At 36.8% G+C, this 23,123-nt stretch overlaps 2 protein-coding genes across 5 annotated transcripts in view; one reads left to right on the forward strand and one right to left on the reverse strand.

The window, feature by feature from the left end:
- cyth3a (cytohesin 3a) overlaps positions 1-14,976 on the forward strand; it is a 16,147-nt gene extending 1,171 nt beyond the window's left edge. Inside the window, exons 3-14 of the mRNA XM_016461410.1 lie at positions 6,061-6,143; positions 6,380-6,444; positions 6,556-6,622; positions 6,742-6,860; positions 8,359-8,439; positions 9,218-9,330; positions 11,717-11,865; positions 11,968-12,079; positions 12,500-12,576; positions 13,326-13,397; positions 13,536-13,690; positions 14,736-14,976. Coding sequence (XP_016316896.1) covers positions 6,061-6,143; positions 6,380-6,444; positions 6,556-6,622; positions 6,742-6,860; positions 8,359-8,439; positions 9,218-9,330; positions 11,717-11,865; positions 11,968-12,079; positions 12,500-12,576; positions 13,326-13,397; positions 13,536-13,690; positions 14,736-14,808 — 1,166 coding nt within the window. The 3' untranslated portion in view covers positions 14,809-14,976. The remainder of the gene's footprint in view (positions 1-6,060; positions 6,144-6,379; positions 6,445-6,555; positions 6,623-6,741; positions 6,861-8,358; positions 8,440-9,217; positions 9,331-11,716; positions 11,866-11,967; positions 12,080-12,499; positions 12,577-13,325; positions 13,398-13,535; positions 13,691-14,735) is intronic.
- A 2,586-nt stretch (positions 14,977-17,562) lies between these two features.
- Positions 17,563-23,123, reverse strand: part of usp42 (ubiquitin specific peptidase 42) — a 12,861-nt gene continuing 7,300 nt past the window's right edge. For 2 of the 4 annotated variants that reach the window (XM_016461355.1, XM_016461354.1), the window contains exons 15-19: positions 21,029-21,940; positions 19,838-20,091; positions 18,884-19,041; positions 18,714-18,770; positions 17,563-18,633 (exon numbers count right to left, since the gene is read on the reverse strand). In XM_016461355.1, coding sequence (XP_016316841.1) covers positions 18,604-18,633; positions 18,714-18,770; positions 18,884-19,041; positions 19,838-20,091; positions 21,029-21,940 — 1,411 coding nt within the window. In that variant the 3' untranslated portion in view covers positions 17,563-18,603. The remainder of the gene's footprint in view (positions 18,634-18,713; positions 18,771-18,883; positions 19,042-19,837; positions 20,092-21,028; positions 21,941-23,123) is intronic. The other 2 variants (XM_016461356.1, XM_016461357.1) reach the window with 2 other exon arrangements.

Raw genomic sequence — 23,123 nt, forward strand, 5'->3', positions numbered from 1 at the left:
CAAGCCCTGTCCAGATTTAAAAAGTAACGCAAAAGTAACGTAACGCATTACTTTCCATAAAAAGTAACTAAGTACCATAATTAGTTACTTTTTTATGGAGTAACGCAATATTGTAATGCATTACTTTTAAAAGTAACTTTCCGCAACACTGGTAATGACTTTATTTGCACTTCAACATTTTGCTTTTTATAAAAGGTGTTTTATTTTTTACGTGAAATGACTTCTTGAAGTGTTCTTGCTGTGAATGTGTTGTCACTGTGTTTTAATGAGAATTTGAACATCGCTTCAGTCTTATTGCCGGAGCCGTTCATATGGCTGTTCATATGTAGGTCGTCAGTTTGTTTGATGTGAGATTCTTTGAAGTAGCTCGCGAGATGTTTATGAGTACAGTTGTGGTGCCAAGAGGGATCATGAGGCATTTAATTACTAGTCAAGTGCTCGTATTATTTATAGAGCACCGTATAAATTAGCCTACCAGTTTATTAATTAGAAAATACTACTTTTAGAATTCAACAGTATCAATTGAGTGCCATACAGCTCTCTACTGTAGTGCTGACATTCAGTTGGGACATCAATTGGGAGAGTAATGTTTTTTTAAAATAACATGTTTCAGAATTTTTTTTTGTATATATCTTAAAAAAATTTAAGTAAATCAAAATCAAAAGAAGATACCGCAATGATCATTGTCAGGAAGAAACTCGCAGACTGATCTGGTATGGAGTAGAGTACCTAAATGAGTGGAGCAGAGCGAGAGATTTCTTCTGCCGATTCAAAGGAGATGGTCCTCACTGCAGAACACAAGATCCAGGGGGCGAGGTTGGATCCAGATCCAAATCCTATTGTCAGGAAGAAACTCGCAGACTGATCTGGTATGGAGTAGAGTACCTAAATGAGTGGAGCAGAGCGAGAGATTTCTTCTGCCGATTCAAAGGAGATGGTCCTCACTGCAGAACACAAGATCCAGGGGGCGAGGTTGGATCCAGATCCAACTCCTCCCACCTTACATATGCCTAAACCTACCCGTCTCCACCCCCTGATCCCTAAACCCACCCATCTCCACCCCTAAACCTACCAATCTCCACCCCCTAGATGTGGATCCAACCTCGCCCCCTGGATCTTGTGTTCTGCAGTGAGGGGCTACTGATTCAATCACTCAGCTTCAAGTACACTTCAGGTTTTACATTTTGCACTTAAGTACGCTCCATTTATATATATTCATCCTGTGCGACATTCATAGTTCACGTTCCTGGAGTGTGGAGCCCCCCAGCACTGCACATTTTGCATGTCCCCTTTGTCTGCCACATCTATTTCAGGTTTTGGAATCTCTAATAATGAGCTGATTACCTGAATCAGGTGTGTTTGATAAATGAGACATGCAAGCAGTGCAGTGTTGGGTCAGCTCCAGGAACATGGTTGTTGGTTATTTTCATTTTAGAATAGTAACAAATAACTGTAGTACTAGTGTGTGGTTTCCATGGTAATTTTTAAGGGACTGGAAGATTTCTTTGATTTCTTTTGTTCTGTATTTAGATATTAAATTTGGCATGTACCTTAACAGTATACTGATCATAGCCCCCTGGTCCATGTGCTATTGTGTTGACTATTTTGGAAAGATAACAAAATTTGATGGATAAGCACCAAGACTCTTTTGTGATGATTTTTCTGCTGTGATTCTGCTTACAGTTACTATATATGGGATCTGACTAGACAGTGGAGATGGTAGTGATTTAGTTTGTGGCTGTCATGCTCTGAGAGTTGTTCTGGTATATCAGTGTAAAAAAAAAAAAAACCGAAACAAACCAGACCTAAAAGCCAGACATCTCAAGCACTTTTGAGCCTGTTTCATTACTATGTTGATTTACAGCCGTAATCACTTTATCTGACAAAGACCAATTGTAAATGTCTACAAGAACAAGAAAGCACAGAGTTGTAGAGGTACCATTAGCTCACTAGGTCTTTCCAGTTCCTCTTGTATCATGATCCTGAGAACTTCAAAGCCTTGGACTCAATGGCTATTTGTCTTATCTTACCGTGGGAAAAACCAAATGGAAAACCATTTTCCCTCCGTTTCTGTGGCAGATGGTTGAGTGCAAAGAAAGACTGATAGGACGTCAAGGAAAGCCCTCTTAACAGTCTCTATCAGAACCACAAATTTATGGCCTTTTCAGATTTTTAAAACATTGCTTTGTCCGTAGCTAAGGTCCAATAAAGAGGCAGACTTTGTCAGACTGATTAAAGGAGAGATAGTGAGGCCTGGCACTCATTAACATTGTCTGCGTCTGATGCCACCGGTGTCTGGTCCAGGCTCCCCTGAGGAGCAGTCTGGCACCAGGCATGACACAGGCAGTGGTCAAAACCTCATCAATGGTGTGACTGCACCAGCAGAGATCTGAAGGACACCGTGCCTGGCAAATCTGCTTAAGGTCAAGACAATGTTAGCCATGTTATTATATCAAAAACATTGTAATGTTTTAATTTCACTTATCCGTTCTGAATACTGATGTTTGATGTTTGTGTTTGCTGCCGATTGTGATTTTGATATGAGGTTTAATCTGTGAATATTACAGATGGTGTCAAACGTTTATTATGTGGATACATCCTTATTATTGTGAGTGGATGAGACTGAAGAATGAGAGAGAGCTTTTAGTGTGTTTGTTGTAGTCTAAGTGTCACATATGGAATTGATTCGAAGAAAGTCTGGAGGGTCATCCAAGATATTTTATGAGCTAGCACCAGTTGAACAGTGTTGAATGAGTGGAGGGTGAATTACCATTGTTGAATGCAAATATTTGTTTTAAAAATCTGAAAGGGAAAGTTAAAAACCTAAATAGGTTTTTGATGGGGTTGTCAAAACATTTTGTCCCAGCAGGAGATTTAAAAACAAACAGTCACTAGTACAAAGGACCCTTGTCCAGTTTTCCACCCACTGAGTCAGGACCTTCCCAGAGCCCCATCTCTTTCATGTCAGGAATGCAGTATTCAGCAGCCGTGCATTCTTGGGCATTACTTCTTTATCATTTGCAGGTTTACAAAAAGAAAGAGACATTAAAGGGGATGTGGGTATTACATATGATAGATTTAATAGAAGATAAATTTGGTCACTGTTACATAGTTTGAATCACTGTATGTTTAATGATTGAATCGTTTTGCTTGTTGAATCACAGTGCCTTTTTATATTGTGTTTATGTTCTGTTAGGAATATCAATATCCTGTTAGGAATATCAATATCCTGAGAGTCTTTTTTCATTGTCACCTGTATGTTGAAGATATGCCTAAAAATAAAACATAAATATATATTAGCTTAACTTTATTATATTTTCATAGTTGAAAATGCAATCTTTAATTTTTAAATATTTTATATAATAATTTGTAATATTTTTTTAATACATTACTGTTCAAATATTTGGAGTGGATAAGATTTTTTAAATGTTTCTGATACTCAAAAAGGCTGCATTTATTTGATCAGAAACACAGTAAAAACAGTAATATTATGAAATATAATTTCAATTAAAAATTACTTTTTCCTATTTTAATATATTTTAAAATGTAATTTATTCCTGTGATGGTAAAACTGAATTTTCAGCAGCCATAACTCCAGTCTTCAGTGTGATCCTTCACATGATCCTTTAAAATATGCTGATTTGGTGTTTAAAAAACATATTTGTTATTATTATCAGTGTTGAATATTTTTGTGTAAACCCTGATACCTTTTGTTCAGGATTTTTTAATGAATAGAATGTTTTTTTTTTATTTTATTTAATGTGTCCTTGCTGAATAAAAGTATTAAAAAAATCTCACTCATCCCAAACTTTTTAACTTTTATTAAAAGGTGGTACTTTTTTGGGGGGGGGGATAATCCTTACAAAAAAGGTCCAGGTTTGTTGGTTTTACAATAGTGGACTGTTACCTTCATTTGAACAAAACGCACCCCAAAACTGGGAATATAAAAGCAGATGTTGTGGTATATCCCATCTGTTTCTTAGCTAATACTATTATTTGCTAAATAAACACATTCAGGGGGGCTTTAAGAGATAAAGAGAATCACACACTGATCAGAAAGCAACTTTTTTCTCTTTTGAATAGAGATAAGCTCTCTGCCCATTCCATCTGTCTGTCTGGTTAACAGTAATGTAAGTATCCTTCTTTCTGAAAAACAGGGTATTAAGTGTAACATTGTCAAAAACAGTATAAGAAAAACAATCTAACATGCCTACCAGGCCCATATCATCTCTGAAGCTTGGTACTGGAGGTCTAATCATCAGCTATATCATTGTAATAAATTATCATGATTGACAGATACATTAACTCAGCACTGAAGATGTGCAATAGACCCAACATATACAGTAGCCCACATAAGCCTGTATAGATGCTTTATGCACTGTTATCATGTTATCATGACTTCCTGTGTTGTGGGCCCTGGTCTGAGTGTGTGGTTAATATCAATGGGTAAGCCTGTGGATTTAGAGCAGCTGGCAGCCCATGCAGCTATTGAGAATAAGGATAAGATATAGTTAGAGGGATTGAGGCCAGTGTGTAGATTAAAGAGGGTGTTTGAGACCAGGATGCAGTGCTTGCTGCAAACCCTTTAATATCTGTATTCGCACCCAGAATGTCAACATATCCAACTCATCTTTTCCCACAAATATATATGTGATTTTCAGTTGTATTTTGTCTAATTTAGGCTATACTGAATTTAAAGACCCTTCTGCAGCTGTAATAGTTTCTAGGCAAAGTGTCACTCATGCTGATGGAATGAAGCTTTTGAACTGACAGTTTTGCATGCAGTCAACATTCCTTTTTTCCCACAAGACAGGGTGCAGGGTGGTGGTCATCACTAGCCACGGATGTTTTTAGTGTTCCTTATTTTTCCTTTTTTTCAAAAATTAAGCATTACGGTTTATATGAATAAAATGGAAAGCAACTTGGTAATATTAATAACTGCCAATCAGTGCAATGTCTTGATGAAGACAAACTAATTTTCACGATGAGCCTCAGGCCATTGTGGCTTAATTTCATGAAAAGGGAATTTACTTCTGTTCTACTGATTTTTGCCAATTCCACAGGCAAGTTAGAGGCACGGAATGTTCATATCTTGAAGGAATATTCTATTTTTACCCCATTTATTCCATACTAGTTACATTTGACCATACCCAGACCATGTTGCGTAATGAACAAATGGCTCCTCATTAAGATTTAGTATGGCTTTTATATAATAATAAAAGATTGAAAAAAGATCACTGCACTCAATATAAAAGCTCAGAATGACTGCAATGAATCACCCTATAATGTTATTTTTAAGGTTGAACCCTGATTCATGCACTCATTCTCAACTTCCTCTCCATTGTCATAAGGCAGAACCAGACAACCGCAGGAAATTCCCCCGTGCCCCTCTTATTAGCCCGTCTCTTGTCTAATCCTGGTGCGGCCTAAGGTGCAATTACATAATGTACTCATATTGTCCACATTTATAAGCACTGAGCCACAAGCAACTGAGGTCCTCATCCAAAACACTCTCCTACTTGTGAAAGTTTTGAAAAATGATAAAGTCAGTTCAGGAGATTATGGTCCTTTGTGACTTAATTAAGCATCTAAAACGTCTACAAATGAGTTATATAACACCCACAGAGGAGTTTGTGATGTTCAGTACATGTTTTCTTTAATGTAACCTTCTGTGTTTCATTGGGCACCTTAATGTTGTAAAGTTGGATCAGCTTATAGTCTCGTATTTGAGTTGCCTTGGACATTCAGAGTCATACCGTAGGTGTCCTGAAGGAATTACATAACATACTCAGTTTCCAGCTTAAAAGAAAAGCTTCTTTCTTGAGTACTAGGTTTTGGGTTGCCAAGGTTGTATTATTTAAATAACATTATTTATGAAGATAAATGTGCTCTGTCATTTTTTTTTTGTCTTACACAGCACTTTGGGATTTGAGTTAAGGTCAGGAATATAGCTGTTTTAACAAATTATTTGGATGATTGGATGTCTTGTTGGATCTCTTTTTTCTTGGTTGTTATTATTAGATGATGAACCATTTTAATGTCACATTTGTTTCTCAACAGTGCCTGAAGATCTCTCACTTGAAGAGAGAGATGAACTGTCCAACATTAGACGGAGGAAAAAAGAGCTGCTAGATGACATTGAGGTATCTGCTTTAATGTAGCCGTTATCTTTTAAAATCATTAAGATATTAAGTGATTGACATTTATCATGTCACCCTTCGCTACAAGTTCTACCTGATGGGGGCTGAATGTCATTGGTTGCACGATGTATTTTATAATACACTGCGTGCATTTTAAGAATATTAAGAAAGATTATTGATCAACTTGATTAACTTCAGTGATATAACTTAAGTAACCACTTTTTCTGTTATTCTTGCAGCGGTTAAAGTTTGAGATCTCAGAAGTCATGACAGAGATCGAACATTTAACGTGTGTCAGAGAGACGTATGTTTCTTTTTGTTTTACAGATTACAACGATTGGTTTAACATTGAGATAATATTAGTTCATGTTTGTTATTTTAAAAGAGAACTTTATTGCTTTTCACCACATTACAGCAAAAGCTCTCAGAGGAACAAGCAGATTGCTGTCGGAAGAAAGAAATTCAATATGGATCCTAAAAAGGTATTATTGTGTCTATTTCTTTATTCACCATACCATATATAAAATGATGTCCAGGGTCATGTGTTACGTTGAGCCTAAGCAAAATCATGAAGTGGTTAACATCTCAAACATCCTTGCAGGGAATCCAATTTCTTTTGGAGAATGATCTTCTGCAGCACACACCTGAGGACATCGCACAGTTCCTCTATAAAGGCGAAGGCTTAAACAAAACTGTCATAGGAGATTATTTAGGGGAACGGTAAGTGACATCGCTCTCGCTCACATAGCAAGACCAGTTTTGCGATCTTTGCAAAATATATGTGCGTTGTCAGATAAGGCCTTTCCATAAAAGATCCTGCTCTCTCAGGAAATGACTTCCTCATTTGTAACTGTAACGGGGCTGACGAGACGTGAGACGTGTGGATCCATCTGCAGGCTTTATTAAAGAGACGTGGTAAACAGGCAGGGTCAAACAATGGCAAACAGGTATATGGCGGGCAAAACACAAGAATAGTCCCAGGGCTAGCGTAGGTCACCGATCGGCAGACAGAATCACAGGGGCGAGACGAGAGGGAAAAATCCAGGAAAACAGGCAAAGATCAGAAACCGCGAAAACAGGCAAGGCAAGGCAAAACAAGGAAAACACAGAGACTCGGAATGGGGTACGGGCTAAACAATACTCAGCAGAGAAAGGTGGTAGGAGTGGGTGTTATATAGTGAGTGAGGTGATTAGAAACAGCTGTGTGCAATGAGTGCAATCAGTGCAGTGTGCAAATCGTGCAAAGAATGATGGGATATGTAGTCCGGGGTGCTATGCAACAGTTTGTGTTGTGCGAGAGTCAATGTAATGGAAAGGGTGACCTCTGGTGGTGAATAAACGGAAGTCCATGGACCGAATTCGTGACAGTAACAGCTGAAAATGACCACAAATTTCCAAAACAATATTTAGCATATCACCCAGACAGCATGAAGGCGCCTTATCTCACCCTTACCGACATCTATTAACACAGGATTAGATATAAAACATTATTATTGCCATCCAGTGCTACACCTGTCAGTATCAAGACAAATGAAGGTGTAATTGTAGTCGTAAAGGTCTGCAAAAAGTTAGTTGCTCCGCATTGTCCCATGAGGCATGTTTACAAAAAAAGAGACTAAGCTTGATCTACAGTGTAATAGTTGTTAGATATATAAATAGCCTTGTCTACGTAGGCATCCTGTCCAAGTTGATAACTGTTGTCTTGGCTGTGCTGTAGCCTGAAGATCAATTGCACATTCATCCCTTTCATTTGGTACTAGAAAGTGTGGTTATAGACTATACATAGCGATTACTGTTAATTGTAATTACGAGGAAGAGCCGGAAGCTGTAATTATTGTGTCTCTGATTAAAAGAGTTTGGAGATGTGGTTCTATCTTAGCTTGTGTAATCAGGCATGCTGTGGTACATCGCTTCATTCCACTTTATGTTCATATCTGTGTTTTTTTTAAGACCCTTGTATGTATTCAAATGATGGTTTTTATATCCATACACCAAACGTGGTCTTACATTATTGTTCTTGTGTGCTTTTTTAAATTGGTCTGAAACCCTGTTGTAGAAAACTGAACAAATGAACCGTGACTGACTCCTGAATGTATAGTCTGTACTGTTTTTTGATTGACCTCTGCTAAAATGAGTGCATGTATCTCTTGAGATGGAGCTTAGAGCGAATGAGGAAATAGCTATTGCTGATTAAACCTTATTTTCTCACTATTTTTAGAGATGACTTCAACATTAAGGTTTTGCATGCATTTGTGGAGCTTCATGAGTTTGCTGATCTCAACCTGGTGCAAGCATTGAGGTGAGATAGATGTTTTCTTCACCATCCATTATAACTATAAACACCACTATATGTTCTAAATATGGAAATGGAATCATAAGAAATGCCATCAAGCTATAGTATTTGTATATCTAGAACTTAACTGCAGAACTTTCCATTTTCAACAATCGCTAACAATTTCAATCATTTTTGCCCAGCTAACAACAAAAGAATGTTTTGCTAACATTCCTATAGTATAGTTTATGAAAATGTTATTTCTGAATATTCTCTGAATGTTCAGAACCTCCAGTTTTTGAAATGTTTTTCTTGGTTATACAAATGTTAGAGAAACCGTTAAGGGTATGTTCCATTTGATCATTTTGCAAAATTTACTAAGTGGTAAAATGTAATTAAAGATCAGGTAACCTTAAATTAATCTTCTAATAACATTAGCGGAAGAACAAACTTTGCAAGAAACCTGCCAGTTCTTTGAGAGAACTACTTTCTTGCTATTCAGAAAAACTACAACAAATTGCAGTGTTTGAATTAAAAGACTTGAAAGACTCTTTAAAAGACAGCAATATTTTAATGATTTTCAATCATGTTTGTTTTGTTTGATGTATAACAAAAAAAAATCAAATGGCACAAATGTTCAATAATTATAACATAATGTGAGTGATGTAAGCCATTCATTGTCTTTGTATCACTCTGTTACCTACGCTATTAAAATAAAATCATACATACTCATTTATTCCCTCATGCAAAGGTCCATCAAATAACTATTATAATTTTAAGTGTCATTCCCATTTCTCCCTGGCAGGCAGTTTTTGTGGAGTTTCAGACTTCCTGGTGAAGCACAGAAAATTGATCGAATGATGGAGGCCTTTGCTGCTCGATATTGCCAGTGTAACCCAGGTGTCTTTCAGTCCACAGGTACGACTTTTTTCAGTAGTAAACTTGACTTCTACGCGAACCCCTCTTTGTGGCCTAAACCCCTCATTGGCCTAAAGCTCTTACTCTGCATTAAAGGGTTAGTTCACCTAAAAAATTTAAATTCTGTCATTACTCACCCTAAACCCAAAGAGACTTTTGTTCTTCTTCGGAACACAAATTAAGATATTTTTGATGAAATCCGAGAGCTTTCTGACCCTGCATAGACAGCAACGCAACTACCACGTTCAAGGCCCAGAATGGTAGTAAGGACATTGTTAAAACAGTCCATGTGACATCAGTGGTTCAACCTTAATTTTATGAAGCTATGAGAATATGCGCTTTCACGAGAGTACCACGATGTATGCGTATGGTGCTGTTGACGCAGGAGTCACATGGACTATTTTAACGATGTCCTTATTTCCTTTCTGGGCCTTGAACGTGGTAGTTGCGTTATGGGTTTGGGATGACATAAGAAGTAATTAATGAGTAATTAATGACAGAATTTTCATTTTTGCATGCGAGTCTCTTGAATTACAGCACACTTTGAGTATCTGTAGGAAATCTGGTCCTCTGAGGGCTGAGCTTTATAACGGCAGGGATAAATAGCAGAGATGTTGGCACACACTGTTACTAGACTGTATAAAATGAAGCACCCCAGAAATGGACTAAAGACACTGTGCTAAAACAAAGCGCAAGGGAATGATTATTTATTCATAAACAGAGTCTGCAAATGTCCAAAGCATTAATATCTTTCTTTCAGCATGGAGTCATACATAAAGATGAAGAAATATTAAAAACTGGCCTGTATCTTGCATCAAACTCTATGGTTTCAGAATTTATGATTTAGAAGTCAACTCAGTACCGTTTCTAGGCATAGGCAAACTAGGCGGTCACCTAGGGCGCCACCAGCAGGAGGGGGGCGCCAATGAGCGCACGTACTGGCACTACATTTTAGCAGGGTTGTGATAAAGAGTGGCACGGCCACCCTGAAATATATTGCCACCCCCACTGGATTCCCCAACATCATTGGGCTAGAGTACTGTCAATCTGACAATGCCTATATGCCATTGGATCAGAGCGATGTCAATTGCTGCCGGATTGTTGCATGCAAAGTTTGCATTTGGAGTGCTCAACAACACCATTAGATCTATGGGTTCTGTTAATGCTTTGGCAAAGTAAGGTTTATTTTTTATTTTTATTTTTTTTAGCCTTGAAATAAAGCTAAGTTCAAAGACCAATTAAAAATATTGGTACAGTAAAAAAGTGCACAAAATTAGTATTTTGTTAAGGCAGTATTTGTGGCAGTCGAGAAATCACGCTGCAAAATTGGTCCAAAAGGTGTGCTTTTTTGCGCCAATGCATTGTTAAAGGATCAGTGTGGTGTGTGTAATATTCACATATAAAGATTTAACGGCCAATTAAAAAAATATTGGTATAGTAAAATTAGCTAAATCACAAGAAAGATCAATACATCCGATATTAAACCGCTTTGTTGAATTTAGCGTATCCTTACGGAAATGTTGAAATGCTGAATTAATTCATTCACTACTAACAGCACTTAATGGAAGCATATAGAGAGCAGAGTGTCACGTCATTTAAAGGGGAAGTTCACGCGTCAATGAGTAACAAAAGAATAAGTAGCTGGAGTCTGATTACTTTTATGTGACTGATCAAGCATTTTTATGTAGTTTGGGGTAACAAAGTTTTTTATAGGTTTGACTGAAATAATAATGAAAAAATGGACACTTTAAATCAACATTTAAAAAAAAAAAAAAAAAATCTAAACCTTTACAAAAAGTTGTCTTTGAAAATGTCTAAATATATATCCAAATCTACAACTGAACAAAAATACATTAATTGATTTGACTGGGGGGGAGGACATCTGTAAAATTGCAGATGTCCAGTCACTTTTGACCGTGAAGACCACAAGTGTGACTCCCAAATAACTTCGCGATGGCGCCGACGTTGATGGCTGCCTCCGTGGCATGCTCCGCAGTTGTTTTTATGTTTTTGTTAGTTTGTCCTGTCTTTAGTTATATCCCTGCAATCAGTTTCACCAGAGACGAATTGCTGGACATTCGGAAGTGTAAAAAAAAAAAAAAAAAAAAAAAAAAAAATTTTAAACAAAACAAAAAAAACACATAAAGACAAAAAGTAGTATCCAAATCCAAATGTAATAAAATTTATTGGGGTGGGTGCCAATTTGGATTTTGCCTAGGGCGTCAAAATGGCTAGAAACGGCCCCGAGTCAACTAATAAAAAATGAAAATGAGAAAACATAGAGTTGCATGCTTTTCATTCATTATCTTTATATGCATTCTCCATTTAATTTGCCAGTCTGGACCTACAGAGCTGACTGACTGATCCAAGTTTCTGCTCTCCACAGACACATGCTATGTTCTCTCGTTCTCCGTCATCATGCTCAACACCAGCTTGCACAACCCTAATGTCAGAGACAAGCCCACGGTGGAAAGGTTCATATCCATGAATCGGGGCATCAACGAGGGAGGAGATCTGCCTGAGGAGCTGCTCAGAGTGAGTCTCTGTGTCATACTGTGATGGAGAGAGCTGCACACTCATCACTAAGTTATGTAATGATAGAATATGCATTTGCATATTGTTTTTTTTTCTTCATAGAATTTATATGAAAGCATTAAGAATGAGCCTTTCAAAATTCCTGAAGACGATGGGAACGATCTAACTCACACATTCTTTAATCCGGACAGAGAGGGATGGCTGCTAAAACTAGGTTTGTATATCTTTCTATCTGTATGCCTGTCCATCTGCTCCTCTATCTAGCGTTCTTTCATGGTTTGAAACCCATGAGTTTCCCCATTATAGATTTGATTTAATGTGGTATTATCCAGCATCTCACTCAACAACTATTTTACATTATGGCTCATACAGCAGATTTGCTACTGTGACATCATTCAAAGTAATTAAAGAGCTTTTAAAAGATTTTTCCGGTGTTGATCAGGATTACATAGATAATGCTGTTATTGGCAGACCATTAAAACTTTTTTTTTTTTTTTTAATCCATCAAATGGATTTTGGAACTACACTAATTCCATGTCATGCAGTGATTTATTTACAGCATAAAAGTTCTGCCACTTTTTAAAGCACTTTTCCAATAGTTTATTTTTTGTTATTATCTGTATTTGAATTGCAGGGGGAAGAGTAAAGACCTGGAAGAGGAGGTGGTTCATTTTGACAGATAACTGTCTGTATTACTTTGAATATACAACAGTAAGTACAAGTCCTGTTTGGGCAATACATAGATTTAAGATTTATCTATAAAATGTATTAATGATTCAGATAGTAAGATATAGGTTAAAGGAGGTCAGATAGAAGAGGAAGTGAAGGAAAAAAAAATGAAGTGAACAGCAAAGAACGCAAGCAGACACAAGCACTTCTCACCAGCTTCACATTTACAATAAAGAAACACTCCGTGAAATGACTTGACGAGTACTTTCTTTTCTCTGTTGATGTATTTCTGACGTTTTGGCGGAACTTTTAACCACAATTTGCTATTTGTTAGTTTCAGCTGGTATTAAGGGAGGAACATTCTCATTTTAGAGCTTTTGATTCGACAAAAATATGTGTAGTGCAGGACGTGTCCTCAGTAAGCACATGTTAAATGGGTACACATGCTAAAAATGTGTTTATGAGTACACTAGTAGCATATATATGACCTCAAAGTGAATGCACTTGGACTAAAACCCAAAAAACACTCCTTGTTACAACCTCCCCGCTGTGTCATCTCATCAGCAAAGTGGAAGGAAATAATGCATTTTTTCCCTAGTCGTGTGCCAGATTTAGATTAAGAGACAGACAGTAGTTGCTTAATGTGCACATAGTTAGTTCCCTCACTTTTTTAATGTCCCCACCATCTATATCTCGTTAAAGGAAACATATTGCGGATTAAGTCTAAGACTAATTGCTTTAATACCAAATAAACATAGTGGATTAATGGTCTGTTACTCATATGTTCACAGGACAAAGAGCCTCGGGGGATCATTCCGCTGGAGAATCTTAGTATAAGAGAGGTGGAGGAACCAAGAAAACCAGTATGTTTCTACTTGAAGCGCTCAGTTAAATTATAATCTGTAGTCAGTCTTTAAGAAGAATCCTATATTTAGTCATCCTAAATTAGTCATCAAGAAATTAAGAAGTAAAAGGGACCGTTTCATGCTTCAACCTTTCAGAATTGCTTTGAGCTCTACAACCCCAGTCATAAGGGGCAGGTAATTAAGGCATGCAAGACGGAGGCTGATGGGAAGGTGGTGGAGGGGAATCACGTGGTTTACAGAATATCCGCACCCACGCCGGAGGAGAAAGAAGAGTGGATCAAATCCATCAAGTAAGGCTTCACCGTGTCAGCCCTCATTATTCTCTTCTCAGATAACGGATGTGTGCTGGTTGTAGGTCATACACACACACCCACAGATGCTCAGAAAGGTACATTGACTTCTCTTTATCATAGAACATCGCCATTGTGCTAAGATGAAGTGAGTGTTTCCAGTGTTTTAGACCTTGGCTGTGCACTGCAAAAAAATATTTTTGTCTTGTAAAAATATCTAATCCAATTTAAATTGCATTGGATATTAAGATTTGTTTTCAGATAATATATCTTGAATTTATTTATAGTATTTATAGATTTTTTAAGCACAATTCTAACAACATTTTGTGAGGTTTTTACTTAAAACAATACAATTGAATAAATATTATTGTTTGAGTGGATGCTAAAATCAATAATTCTTCTTCAAACTCTGAAAAAATCTTAGTATCACAATGTGGATTAAATGTAATTGTTTTATGTATGTTTTTACTGGAAAACAAGATAAAATATCGTAGTGTGGTGCCTATATAAACCTCACACTGTAGGGCTGACAAGACTATAATGAATTCTGAGTGACCCACATCCTCTGAAGGTTAAATGGTCTTCCCTGAAGATAAATCAGCATTTATCACTGGAGAAAGGGAAGCCAAAGACCACTTAGTCTCTTATTGTTTGCCATGACTCTGGCTTTGTTTTCCTGCCTAAAACAGACTTGATTGAAATGAATTGGAATACGTATGTTCGGGTCTTATGTAGTCTCTGAAGGCCATTTGTGAACAGTAGTTAACTTACAATGTAAGTGTCTAGTTAACACGTCCTCTGACTCAGCTGGAATTGTGGAACTGCTCTGTGGTCAGTTTAGCCTGGTGTTTTACATCAAAAGCTGCCTCAGCATGTCCTGTGGGACTGCCAAAAACTCTGTGCCACCCAACCCCTACATAAAAGAACCCTGTATCGTTTTATAATCAGGTCGACTGCTTCCAGAAAATACTGTTATTGTTTTATATGGATGTATATTTTTATGCTGTGATTGTACAGTTTCTGTTTTATTGTTGTTATCCTACAGGGCAAGCATTAGCAGGGATCCTTTCTACGACATGTTGGCTACTAGGAAACGGCGAGTGGCCACTAAAAAGTGAGCCGTAGACCTTTCGAGTTCAGGTTTAATAATCACTCTCCAAGTGGAAACCTTCACATGGGATCCTGAATGTTCTGGAGGTGACAGACAGAGACATGAGCTCTCTTGAGGATAAAGAAGGACAAGATTTAAAAAATGATGGGGTCTGTATAGGTCCTGAGGTAATGTAAGGGATGTGTACTAAATATTCGTTGCTGGAGGTGACAGACAGAGACATGAGCTCTCTTGAGGATAAAGAAGGACAAGATTTAAAAAAATGATGGGGTCTGTATAGGTCCTGAGGTAATGTAAGGGATGTGTACTAAATATTTCTCTCCAAATGGATTGTATGGGGAAAACAATGATGGTGATAATGCAATTACCGGTATATGCTGAATGTGTGTTTGTCAGAAAGAACTTTGCTTTAAGAGTGATGAATGATTCGACTGTGCTACAATATCTGCTTCATTTCATGTGACGGTCTAATATAGAGTAAGTAGCGCCTCCTGCTGCTTACAACAGGAACTGCTATCGCAAATGTCCAGGTATCGTTATGGAAATGTTCTCAAGTCAAAAGTCTACATTTAAGCTCTGGTAATGTTTAGATGTGGATGAAATGTATGTAAATTATACCAGACTGCTGGTGATGTCAATTCAGAAGTAGTCTATGGATACAGAAAATAGATTGATATGGCAGGGATTCATGCTGAATCATTTTTAGTGCTTTGGTATATCAAATATTGTCTTAATTGCATCAGTAGTTTTAAATGATTTTATTTTCATTTGTGTCATATCATTATCATCCAAATCAGCCGGACTGGTTGCATTAATTGGAAGAGAAAATTATTCATATTATATTAATTATGTTTCTTAAGGTCCTTAATAGACCTAGTATTATATAAAATACTGTAAAAATCCATTTCTGACCTTCTCTTAATAGTCGTCACCTTTATTTATATAGCTCTTTTAACAATACAGATTGTGTCAAAGCAACTGTACAGCATTAATTAGGAAAATATGCTAATATTATTTGATGCCTTTTTAAGAATAATGCTAACTCTATACTCTACACCCGTAATATAAGTTAATATAAGTATTTTGTTGTATTTATGTAATAATGCCAATGTTAACTGAACCTTTTTTTTTTTTTTTTTTTTACCATGTTTGTAAATAACACACACACACACAAATAATGTCACAAAAGCCATAATTATTTGTATTATTTGAACTATTTTGGAAACTCCATGGATCTAAAATTGATGTATATGCAATTTTTGTATACAGCTATTAAGCTGAGATATTTTAAGTGAAGGCTGTATAGCTCTGTAAACATGAAACTCATTATTTCTCATAGTTTATTGCAAAGTGTAAAGGAAATACTCATACACTGCGAAAAGATTCATTAATCAATATAATTTAAATTAAATTAACCACGGTCCACTGTCATCACTGTCCAGTTCCATGTAGGACAGCAATACTAATCATAGTGAAATACAGAGAATACGATTTATGACATAAATTCAACAAACAATGAGGCTCCCTTTTCTAAGTTTACCTGTTAAGACATAGACAAAACCATAGCGATATGCAACCAAACCCAGCTTAAAATCGAATACCTGTACAATTTTATGGAAAGTTTTTGGATATTATTATTATAATAGTTAATATAATAAGTAAAATATTGTCACTTGTATTCTGCTTAACATTTCTATGGTAAATATGCAGCATGCTCTGAAGACTGTATTTCAGAACCCTGTGTGTGTCAGTAAATAGTAATTCAGATATCTCAAATGAAACAGGTTTGTCATTACTGTCAATGAAGCCTTTGGCCCTGAACTCATGACCTCAGCAACTGACCTAATATAACATTTTTATTTTGAGATTCTGCAAAGATTTGACTTCATTAAGAGAAAGACACATAGCAGCTATATCTCCAATTATTCTTGAACTGCTTGTCCTGTATTGTACTGTCCTGCATCTCACTGCAACAGGTATCGCTGCAGCCCTCCACCCTCAATTTTACTCCACTAAATTGAAGGTCACCACATAATTGTGGCTCCCCCACTTTGAGGTCTCCAGGCTACAGTGCGATATACTTTACTTGGAAAGATGAGGCGGTGTACACCAGGGATCAAGGTAAATTGTAGATGCTGTAATTACACCATAGCTTTTTTTTTCTCCACTAATATTTGTACAGTTAGTAAATATGAGCCAACGGTCTGGAAAATGTCTTTACTGTCTATCCTTTCTTTTATTCAAAACACTCGCACCCTCAATCACAGCTAAATGATTCAAAATAAATGATTAAAAAATACTTCGTTCAACATTTTTCGTCAATATAAGAGTTCTGAGTCTTCTTGAAGAACATGTGGCCATCATTTCTTCATACAGCATCTTTAAATCACTAAACGAACCATTTTGCTCATATTAATAACGGATCCCAGTATTAGCCGAGGAAATTAATGTTTTTTTTTCTTTCTCATGTACTTAGTGAAAAGATTAAACATTTTGCATGTTATTGCTTTGCAAGTACTGTGCACCCTAATCTAGTAATTAATAATTTCGTGCAGTTCTATATTAAGCCGCTTTCAGTATGTTTTGTTTTTTTTTTGGTATTGAGATGTAAATAAATGACCATTATAGCCTGGTTTGCTGGTGAATAGGGCAAAAGCAAATTAAAGTCTGTCTTAAGCTATGCGTTACGATTACTGCAATGTAGCTGAAACAAAAAAGTGCAGCACTTTGACATTAAGATATTTTTCACAAAACAAAAATCTCACAAATCATTCTTTATATGTAAAAAGGAAACCCCACCCTTTACAAAACCAAACACTTCACATACATGTTCATTCACTCCAACAAAATGTTGTAAACATAGTGAGAGAAAATATTACAATTTCAGACATTAAGGCCGTTTCCTCTCACTCAACATATTGTACACTGTATACATTTACTTTGACATGCTACAGTAAAATGAAGTTGAATATAACCATTTTTCATGTCGGTTTCGTTTTGCTGAAGAAAAAAAAAAGTTGACATGTTAAGAGAACATGGTCTACATTACGAGTGGCTTTACAGAAAGTGTCTCTATTGAACTCCTGATACAGGACCAAAAACAAACAACTGATAGTACAGTTCAACTTAAATTCACAGTATTATCTTGACTAAAATCAAAGCGGATTCAAGAAAACGAAACAGTGAGAATTAAAAACAAAAAAGATGCAATGAACTTGCATTCTAGATAGGTTTGAGGAATTTCAGATAGAGAGTAATACAGTGAGACGCTAAAAAAGGAGAGGTACAAGAGACAGCAAAGCAAACATCTTATGTCCTCAAGTGTGTCCAGGTTAACTGATGTAAGTGCACATGTAGCATTAGCAAAGGCTGCTCCTTTGAGACAGTTCTCTCAACCGATACGTGAAAATGGTGACATCATAGCTTGAAGCCAAGAGACCAGCAGTCTTTCTCCACCGATGCAGCATATAAATGTTCTTGTCGTTCCCAGGTTCGATTCCTTAAAGGGAGCGCTTGTCTCATCTTCACAAGTGAGAAAATCCTGAGTCTGTATGTCTGAGCAGCAATTCTGATGTTAAGCTCCAGGCTTTTGTTTTAATCGCATATATTAACTTTATATAGATTTTTTTTCCATGATCAAAGTTCGTTTATGTACAGTGTACTAAAAAAATCCATAGCCTTAAAAATAAAGAAAAACGGAAAAAAAAAATAATGAAACTTTAAAATTCATCTCGTGGTAAAAATACAGTATGTTCTAAATGTTAAGCACCATGTCAGGAACTGTAGCTGTAGATTTTGTTTTTCACATGCTTGCATGGGTGGTTTTCAGAGTCTTCAAATAAAGAGAGAGGGGACGATTAGAGCGGAGCTTATTTTGTTTAAAAAAATTAATAAAATATAAAAATGTCTTACCTTTAGTGAGGATGTGTGGCTTTCTGTGAAAACCAGAGAACAGTCAGAGTTGTGCAACTACAACAACAACCATAAAAAATACATACAAAATGAATGCATGTATATTGCAAGAAAAACAAATTAGTTTTTGAATTTCATAATTGTATATATTTTTATTACATTATACTCACTTCAACATCTGAAAGGGTCCTGTGACATACATCTCCATTTCCATTTGAGAGTGTCTTTGTGCCGTTGACAGTGGTAGAATAATCAAAATATTTGTATTTGTCTTTATCCATCCCAGTATGCTCAAGCTCACTTCCACTGTAACAGCTCAGGCCATTAGCTGAAGGAAAAAAAAAAAAAACATTACACAAAAAGCATTAGTTAATTTTTTCTCACAAATGACATTTACATGTGAATGTGCAATACTGTGCCAAGATCAAAAGTGTGATTGTGGTTGTATGCGAGCCTGGGGAGGGTTTGCGTAAAATCCAGATCGCAAATATGTAGTCAATTACCGGCAAACCAGTTCAACCAATTTAATTCTGTATGTATCAGAAGATACCATCAGCTTACTTGAACATTTCCGTGTTAACACTGCTATCTGAAAGAGACTACTAAGCTTTGATCCATGCAATGTGAAAAGTCACAAAGATAAACCATATCACTCAAAAGGCCCTGTTTATATCTTCTATATGAAACACAAACACATTTTTTTTCTGGCACATGATGGAAAATAAAGACAGCATGGGTTATTTGTAATATTGATTTCAATATTTCAATCAAAAAGCACCTCAACATCCAAATTAAATCATTACTGCAAAATAATGCAAACTATAAATGTTTGTATATTACTTCATATGTATGCGTAATATTTAAACTGCATTCAGCAGTGCTCACTGGAAAATACTTTGGGGGGGGGAAATGCATTTAGCTGCCATGAAAATATCACCACAATGCAAATTTTAATGTTAAATTCATGCTTTGGTTTCTTTTTCTCCATTTGATTTAAGTGTGAAAAGTGACCTAGATGAGTAAAAATGTGCAAAACAAAAGTACGCTATTGCCTGAAGCATGCTTTGCTGCTTCTTTGCTCGGTCCAAAAAGACATCAAGTCTAAGCTGTTAAATATTAAGCACCTTTGTGTCTATTGAGCTGTTGCTGGTCCTCCATATGGTCTTGGTGGACATTGTGAAGAGACTCAGAGCTGTGGTGCAGACTTCCTTTCTCTGCACCATTCCTAGCTCTAGAATCATGCTCTTCCCGCCTCGGAGTGACGTCTCTCCTAGTGTGAGGCCTCTCCTCATCCTCCCTCCTCTTCTTTTTCTTCTTCTTTTTATGTCTCTTTGAGCTGCTATCCTCAATGCCCTCAGATGGGTCCTTCTCTGAGTGCCTGTAAGTGAAAAGTCACAATGAGCACGATTCCATGCACACCAGTAAGCTGATAACTCACAAATATCGGCTTATTAAAATAACCAGTTTTCCCCGTTTACATGCACATCAGTAACCTGACAACACAAGTAGCTGCGTTTACATGACTAAATGAATAAATCAGGTTATTTTCCTGTAGTGACGTCGAAATATAATCATTTGTGTATCTGACTCAGAGTATTCCATACATTTGTCAGTTGAGATGTTAAATAAAGCTTGCAACATGTCAGCGGGAAACTTACAGCTATAAATACAGCATTTTGACTGAACCACTTCTACTTCTGCTGCACGAGATGAGAACACATTTTTATCATTTTCTGAGTCACGGAAGAGTCTGCTTTTGTGATACATTTCCTTCTTTCTTCACTGCAAGATGTTTGCTCTGTGTAGACGCGCTTAAATCTGCACTAACCATGCGTTCCAGTCACGCATCACAGATGCGCACTTTAATAAACCAACAGAAAGCAAGTTATTGTGTCGACATGCCACGCAAAATCGGAGTAAGAGGCAAAAAACTACCTGTGTCGACCGGTTTATGCTTACGCCGTTTATGACCCAACTCCGATAAAAGAAAACGGGTTACCGCGTTTACATGACCACGTGCGTTTTCGGTTTATTAAGCATAATCGGCTTAAGAACATGCACGTAAACGCGCTCAATGATAATTTGACTACCCTGGTATTTCAATAGTCAATGGTTTTAAATTCTCACCCAGTCAAATATTAAATGGTCAATGACAAATACATTTTTCAAACAAAAGTTTTTCAAATTAAAAAGCAGTGAAGCAGCTGTTAAAATATTTTTATAAGAAATTATAATACAAGACCATTTAAGATTTTCTTGAATAAATCCAGAGCAAAAGTAACAGTAACAAAGTATTCTAGTAAAAAATTACTCACCTGTGCCTTTCTTTGTTTCTCTTTTTCTTTTTGTATTTCTTCGCTCTGCACTCATCAGAACTTTGTCTGGCATCAGCCGATGGACTGCGTTTCCGCTTGTAATGTCGGGGCAGTGGGCTGACAGAACGTGGAGATGAGGGTCTTACTTTTGAACCATTCACTGTATGGGACACCCTTCCATAGCCACCATCCACCCCACGATGGCTGTGACTGGAATATCCATCCCGGTTATGGTGTCCAGAAGGACGATAAGAGTCATTCACAAATCTCCTATCCCTACTCCGGTCGCGTTCCTCTCTGGGTCTTCTTTGGGAATAGTGGTGCTCTCGACGATGTGAGAATCTGTCCCAGTGATCTCTGTGATGCCGGTCTCTACTGGTGGAACGCTCTCTAAAGGGACAACTCTCCCGATTGCCATGACCATAGCGGCTCCGGCTTCTTTCGTTGTATTCCCTATAGTGTCTGTACCGGTCGCTGTCTTTCACAGTTGAAGATAATTGTGGGCACTCTAAAACCCTATTCCGGTCATCGCTCCGTCCATCTCCAGAGCCAAACTTGTCTAAGTGTGATGGCTTGGACTCTTTGCTTTCTCCTTCACTGCACCTGATCTCTTCCTTTAACCTGTGTGGACTTGTATGACCATCACCAATATGAAGGCTGAGACTGTTGTTGCCCTGAAGACCTGACATGCCAGCCTCTGCATGGGCGTCATGGCCCTGAATCAGCTCATCTTTTGAAGCTGTCTGGGCATGAAGGTCAGTGTCTGTAGTCTTTGAGACCAATGATGCATCAGATGAAGATGCAGACTGTACCTGTGAAGCAGACTGAGATGAAGAGTCTGAAGAAGGGTTCATACTTTTTCTTGAAGGTGAGAAACATGTCTGGCCATCAGTACTTGGTGGTTTGGAGCTGCTGGATGGATAAATAAATGAATTAATGAAGAAAACCCAAAGACGGTTTAGTCCATCAGAAACTCGCCAATTCTAAAAATTAATAACTAGGTATATACTGATATTAAAGTTAGGGCCGATACTGTTAAGCATTTTTTATTTTATGGCCAAAAAAACCATAAATGGCCCATAGGCTGTAACCTAAAAGTTTCTATAAAATAACCCCTGTGCATAATGTGACCAGTAATGTCTCAATTGTCAACAAATCACCTGTTGTGTGGACTGACATTTACAGAATAAAAAAAATAAAAAATAAAAAAAGTTTTACATTTTTAAAAGGCTAATAATACTTTGTCACAATTCGAGTTACCAGCCCACAAAACAGAACACAAAGTAGCAAATCTCCTAAAACTAAATCTCCTGCATGAGGTAAACAAAACTATTTTCTCATGTAACACAAGCAATAAACCATTAGTCATTCTGAGTTAAGGCATTTAAGAAAAAACAAAAACATGTTGACACGCAGATCAACATGTTAAAGGTGCAGTAGGAGATCTTGGAAAATGCTAACTTTAGCCTGATAGCACTGAAAGTGAACGTCCCACCCTCCCTGCAATCACCGTCCAAAGCCACGCCCCCTGAACACATATACGCTCACAGACCAGAATACGAGAGACAACATTACTACAATATATATATATATATATATATCATATGCACAAAAATGTGTGTTTGCAGTACCACAGCCAGTGGTACTCTGTGGTGGTGGGGCAGCTATAATCGGCACAGTCCTAATTAAAATTATATTCTAAACTGATCATTCTAAATGCTACAAGCAGTCGTTATTGTTAATCATGAAAACTTGTACAAATTACATGTTAAATTAAATAATGTTAAAATAAAATAAAACAAATATTAGATGAAAAACTTAAATTAGATATGCTGCCTTGGCAACCACCTGAAAAAAAAACAGCTTAAGTTGAAGTACTAAAATGACTAAAACTGAAATAAAAACTAAAACAAATTAAAATGAAAACTGATAACAAAAATAAAAGCTAATTCAAAGTATTAATAAATACTATAATATTATTTCTAAAATAACACTGGCTACAAGTACATTTAGGCATCAAAGCAGTGTACATTATGAAACATGGATATTCATTACGAGATCAAACACCACAGTTAAATAATAAAAAATAAAAAAA

The sequence above is a fragment of the Sinocyclocheilus anshuiensis genome, unplaced genomic scaffold (assembly GCF_001515605.1).
Source record: "Sinocyclocheilus anshuiensis isolate Anshui unplaced genomic scaffold, SAMN03320099.WGS_v1.1 scaffold220, whole genome shotgun sequence".
In the NCBI taxonomy this organism is placed as follows: Eukaryota; Metazoa; Chordata; class Actinopteri; order Cypriniformes; family Cyprinidae; genus Sinocyclocheilus; species Sinocyclocheilus anshuiensis.